Here is a 6392-nt window from a genome sequence, read left to right on the forward strand (position 1 = left end):
GACTGCAGATTGGCAAACTGGTCTTTATCTGCTCCCAGGTATAAGGCGTAGCCATAGTCGAATCTAGAGAGAACGAACACCCCAACTACAGTATCACTAAGTGTTAATGAGATAAACAGCAGACTTTTGGGCAGGACTTTTAGCGTGGAGAAGTAGGCAGAAGATACCTGATAATTTGTTGAGCAAACTTGTTATTGTTATCAAACCAAGGTTCCTGGCCTTGGTTACGGGAACAGGACAGTTTCCAGCCTCTGGGGGCCACCATAATTGGCTCTATACCGAAGGCTTCTGCCCAAACTCATTAACCTAAATCCGCTGCTGGCCTGCAGCCGTTGGCAGCATTACTGTCAGTGATCTGACTCTGGTCTCTTTTGTTCTGTTATCCACATGCTGATGAAAAAACTAAATAAGTCCATGGATTAAAAGCCTGGAAATAAAATGCTTTAAAGTGGTGGTTGTCATTTATTAGTAATGCATTCACTGACATAGGAATCACGTCTTCGCTTGTACTGCTAATAGTACATTTTGTATTTTATTGCATCTATGATGTTGGTAGAGCTTGGGAGCACTCAGTCAAATAAATATCTGCTAGGAGGTCCCTTGCCAAGTGCACTAATTGCAGCCACTTCTGGCTTAGTGGGGAACAGCACTTCGGAGCGCACACTAATAATAGGAAAAAGCAGTGCTTAATTTGTTGAAGAAAAAAAAAAACATAAGTGCCAAGTCCCTCGTCAGGAGGCCACTGCAGCTTGTACCAACCTTTGCCGCTGCCAGCGCTGCCAATGTCAGTACCAGCACAACTGCTAACCATCACACTCCTACAAGTGTGACAATTCTGACTTTTACTATACAATAAAATGACTAATACCTGCCACTCACGCTTTTCTTATAGCTTTGGGTTGCAGAATTTTAGTCATTTTAATGCATATGGAATTATTAAACAACTGCTGTTATGCTCTAGACAAAATTAGACGAGTAGCGCCACCATGTGCCAGGCTGTCAGAAGTTCCAGTGTTGACAAAGTGCTGGTGCAGAGCACCAGAAACCACCAGCTCAAATTAAGCACTGGGAAAAAGGAAAAACGCATGATCCAAAAGGCAGAGCGCTGCTGGTAAAAAAGCACGATCTGGCTGAAGGTGTCAGATCACACGGTGCAACCTATCGGCACTTCAGAAACCTGTGATGGGCATCTCTGACACATGGGCAAACCTGTAAAAGACTATCTCCTGTGTCAGCATATTCTCCATCTCACTGACAAGACTGGAACATAGCGAGTCACGTGCCAGGATCTCTTCAGAAAGGTCGATCTGGCTTCCTAAGGGTCAGTCACAAAACAGGTTTGCCTCGGAAAGGATGGCTCCGATTTAGTAACTTGTCACGCCAGTACTTTTTGGGAGTCAGTCATTTAGAGGTCAGGATCACCCCTGAAAGAGCAGCTTGCCTGTGGGGTAATAGGTCATAAACAGCGCTCAATTTGTAAAAGAAAGAGTGTCAGCTGAGAAAGCTCTGTTCAGAGTCCTGTAGCTGGTCGATTTAAATGTCGGGCACTGAATACCAGAGCTGGTAGACGTAAACCCGACTCATACCTATTTTATCTACTACCATACACCCTATGCCCCTTTATCCTACTGTCTTTTTCTTCCTCTGTCCTTCCATTTTCCATTTTCCCTCTCGGTACATAGCTGATGCAGAAAAATAAGTAGAGGTGGCCCCCACTGGCTCAATTTAACCAGTGGTCATAAAAAATGATAGTCAGTCACGTCTCAAGCACCCTCAGACATCTTACTAACTCCACAGAAACAGTATTGTTTCATGTACTAAAATTAAGCATATGACAATTATGATGACACATAATTTACTTTAAATATGTATATACCAACCAACTGAAGATAAAAACAGAGAATTGTATTTCTAGTAACTTTTGGTCTTGTGGAAAAATATTTTTCAAGCCCTGCAGGGTATAGCAATTATTTCCCACTTTTCGTATAGCATTTTCCTTCAAAATATTTGTAGAAATTAGAGAAAAAGTATTTTTCTTGTTAAAGGACTTCGTTTGAACATTCAATGATGTCTTTACTTTATTGTGTTTTTGTGGAGTTGATCCTTCCACTCCACAATATGGCTCTGGGTGCAGTCCTAAAACTCAGCCCAAAGGCGAGACCAGAATATTTGGCCTGCCTTTGAAGCAGTGCTTAATTTGAGCCTGTGGTTTCCGGTGCTCAGCACAGACACTTAATTGTCAACAGCAGGGCTTGTACTAGTCTGCTATATTGTGGCACTGCTAAAAATTACCATGGACTGCCGCCCAATCCATTCTTATAGCTTTGGGGCCTAGAGTAGGACTAAATTGTCACACTTGTAAGAGTGTAATAATTAGTAATTGTTTTGGTACTACCATTGGCAGCGCTGGCAGGTGCAATGTGTGTTGAAAGCTGCAGTGGTCTCCTGACGATGTCCCTGGCACTTATTTTTTTATTATTTTTTATTTTTACAAATTAAGCACTGCTTTGAAGGATCCGCATTGACCATGTTGTTGCAGAAACTAAGCTACAGCAGATATAAATGTCTTTGGAGTTGTGCACATGAAGTCCTGCAGACACCAAGTGAGCAAATAGAGAACCAAACCTAAGTAGGGAGTGAGACACTACTCACCAACAACATGTATTGGCAATAAGAATTGGATTGTAATGAGTTTCACAACACAACAAGGTACAACATGGACAGCAGCAGTGTAATCTTCCCTAATACAAAGAATAAGTAAAGGGCAGGAGGAACATCACACAGGTATCTCACACATACGTGACATGGTACAATACAGGTAGGCAGTACACTAAAGAGGGAGTTAGAGGGGTTAAAGAACTGTGGTATGCTTTGTGCAGACCAACTCAAACATGCAAGAAATAAAATAAAGTCCTGGAAGAAACAACTAAAACCTCGATGGAGTAACCATACATTCGGTGAGTTGCCCAGGTTGCCTTGCACCATCTGAATCGCTGCCACATTTAATCTTTGCATGCCCCGCTTACAGGGCCGCAAGGAGGAAATGGTTGAAACCCATATGTAAAAATCTTTGGTGCACTGACTACAGGGTAGCATTACGCATAATCAGATCTGACACTTCCTCTCCCAGTATTATCTGTGCGGTAGCAAAGTACATGGGTAGTGCCTGGCTGTTACGTTTAAACATGTTAAAAAATAATAAGAACTAGTACCTACAGGCTCCTCACGTTGTTCATATGCCAACTGTAAATGCAATTATCTTTATTGTAAATAGTGTAACATAATTCTTTTTAACTGTCTTTTTAGCCGTTTTTATCGTGTAATTGTTGTATCATTGTATCGGGTCATTACCATATGAATTGTTGGATTTCTTTTTCCAAAATATTATTTGTTCATACTTTTATGATATTTTATATAGAATAAAGTGAATACAACAGACATGTACTAAAATAGGATGACAAACCTTCACCTACCTAATGTGGTATGCTTCATCACTGGTTCCCACGTCTAACACTGGGAGGCATCTGAAAGTACTAATGTCCACTAGTTGCATGATCTCCAAGGCATAGTTTCTCTAGTTTGGGTGCGGTTATGTCCCTAAAGTCAACATGTATGTACTTCATCTATTAAAATCAGACCTGTATTAAAACTGTGTGTGGGTGAGCTATAAATATTTTACTGGTGTCTCCCTGCTACATGATTAAAAAAACAGGCGCTACATCTCTATCTGTCACCATGATTTGATGCTGGAATATTGACCCTACAAGTTCAGGTGCCTGCCTCAGAACTTAAGGTCTTACTCGTGGTATCTCACATCAAATATTGTGAAAGAGTCTGGATTCACATGCCATGCTACGCAAATGATTTCAGCATATTCTTGTTTTTTCATAAGATGGGGCAAAAGCAGTGGAAAGAATTCATCTTAACCGTACACCTTGTCAGAAATAATGCAAGCTGCACTCCTTCAGAGAAAAGGTGCAGGTAGAACGGCAGCAGCAAAAGCTTTTCCCATCACCAGACATACAGACATATGCACATTGAAGTGTTTAAGGTTTGACTCTCACAGTGGTGTACCATTAGAGGTGAAAGATTTGGACATCCCCACTAAGAGACTGATTAAGAGTTTTGCGGATGAGTTAATCCATCACAAACGTGCTGGATATCCCATCCCGCAGTATTACGAGTTCCATTATATCAAATGGAACGAAATGGAACTTGTAATATGGTGGTCGGGATATCCGTCACATTTGTAATGGAGTAACCCGTCCACCAAACTCATAATTAGGATCTCAGTGGGGAAGAGTGGAGCAGAAGGTAACACAGGGAAAATTGATAAGGCTGGGTCTCCCAAGTTGGGGACATTTGTGTTGCAGACTATGGGCCTGATTTAGAGTTGAGCAGATGGGTTACTTGACCACGAATGCAACGGATATCCCGTCAGCCGTATTACAAGTGCAATAGGATGAAATTAAGGCTCCGTGTTTTCAGTTTTTACTGATTTTTACAGATAAATACAGACAGAAGACCTTTATTTTCTTGTCTGAATTTTTTTCGAAATGAGTATAAAAACAGATTGTGGTTTGATTTTTGTGTAATTTTAAATACGGTCTGGCAAAAGCAGTGTTGATAGGTAAGGGGGTTAAAAAAAGAGGAATTTTAGAAAAGAGGCTTTAACTGCAGTCGATATGCACAAGGTTGCAGTGGAGGAGCAGGGTGGGGGTGGGCGGTGGGGGCAGTCCGCCCCAGGTGGCACTATTTTGGGGGCTGCCGCGCGGCACAGGTGGCCCGTTGCGGTGGCCTTTATAATTTTTGGGGGGACACTCACTGACACTAATGTCAGTCACAGTAATGTGTCAGTGTCCCCAAATAAATTATAAAGGCCGCTGCTTCTCTGTGAAATGGATCGAAAAAGAAAAACACTCTTGTGGGAAATTCCCTTTTTCTGAAATGTTTCTATTCCAAAGTGCATACCATAAAACCGGGAGCCCTAGATATCATATAATGGACTGGTAATACAGCAGGCAGGATATACCTCACATTTGTGATGGAGAAACCCACCTGCCAAACTCTGTGTTGACTTTTCCACGCTGCGCACACCCACACTGATAAAGGCAGCAACAGTGCAGAAGAGGTACAGCATGGCAGTAGCAAAGCAAGCTTCCCTCTCCCGCAGAAAGCAGCAAGTGCCTCCTTGCAGAACAGCAGCACAGAAAGGCCAACCTCTTCAAGAAGCTTTTGAACCAGCAGGCGCCAAGTTCTAGTTTTATTTTGATGATTCGGAACCCCAAAGAGGTCCACATGAAGATAAAACATACAAAAAGATGAACCAGCATCGCTGCTGCGCCTGTTCGAAGTGTGGACGGTCCCAGTGGCCAGACCACCTGAAAACACCGATTTGAAAAAGAAATACCCCCGGCCGCGAAAGTAAACACAGCCGCCAGGTCACCCTCGCTAAGGTAGATGGCAACAGAAGCACACACAAGCTTGTTCAGTATTTATGTAACATTTAGTTACAATAGTTTAAAAATAGATGTGTGATTATACTAACAAAAAATCAGCGTGCTACCCCATAAAGAAAACTTTCACAAAATAGTAACAAAGATGGAGATAAAATGACATCTAAATGCGCCTCTGTAGATGACAACCGTTACTGAGGGGTAATCCTTGTCGGATACAAACAAGCCGAGGTCAGCGCCTGCCCTAATCCACCCAGACAGACGCGGCCCGCGGCGCCCCGTGTGCACCCACACGGGCTACACTGTTACTCGGCTTCCCTGCTCTGCCGCTACAATGTACACTTCGGTGTGAAGGGAAACGAGCTAAAGGCAAACCCACCACTGCTACAAAGACGCGCAGAAGAACTATCACGCAAACCCAGCTACAGCTAGGATACAAAGACAGATGATGCAGACATCACTGCAAGTATCACACACAAGATACACAATGCATCCTGCACGAGCCCCGTCCCAGCACACACATGCATGTACAGAACACTCGTCTCCGTCACAGCGCCTAGAGTGCATGCACACAGTCACAGCGCTGCATGTACCTCCATGAGCCCGGCCCGTCTCCGCTCTTTGGTAGTCATAGCTGCCTCCGCCGGTATGACAACAACAACAGAGCCGGTGATTGGCGAGCGGCGGCCGGGAGCATCCGGCGCAGCTACTGGAGGCAAGGGAGGCGGGAAGGAGGCAGCTGCTAGGGAGCCGGGAAGCTGGGAAGCTCCAGCGGGGCTCTGCGCATGCCCCACACGGCCACTCCTACCCGGCAGCCGGACAGGGGACTGCAGGACTGTCTGGGAACTGAAAATGCGGAGTCCGGCTGCCGCGTCACTCAAGACAGGTCACTACTGTGGCATACAGAACTGTGAATACCCCAGTCGTTATCTTAAA

General features: G+C 44.0%; 1 protein-coding gene across 1 annotated transcript in view; it reads right to left on the reverse strand.

Moving 5' to 3' along the window:
* Nucleotides 1–6125, reverse strand: part of CC2D2A (coiled-coil and C2 domain containing 2A) — a 432763-nt gene extending 426638 nt beyond the window's left edge. The window contains exon 1 of the mRNA XM_086964074.1: nt 6050–6125. Within this exon, the coding sequence (XP_086820200.1) occupies nt 6050–6088 (39 nt within the window). The 5' untranslated portion in view covers nt 6089–6125. The remainder of the gene's footprint in view (nt 1–6049) is intronic.
* Between the last annotated feature and the right edge of the window lie 267 nt (nt 6126–6392).

Source organism: Lissotriton vulgaris, chromosome 3_2 (assembly GCF_964263255.1).
Source record: "Lissotriton vulgaris chromosome 3_2, aLisVul1.2, whole genome shotgun sequence".
In the NCBI taxonomy this organism is placed as follows: domain Eukaryota; kingdom Metazoa; phylum Chordata; class Amphibia; order Caudata; family Salamandridae; genus Lissotriton; species Lissotriton vulgaris.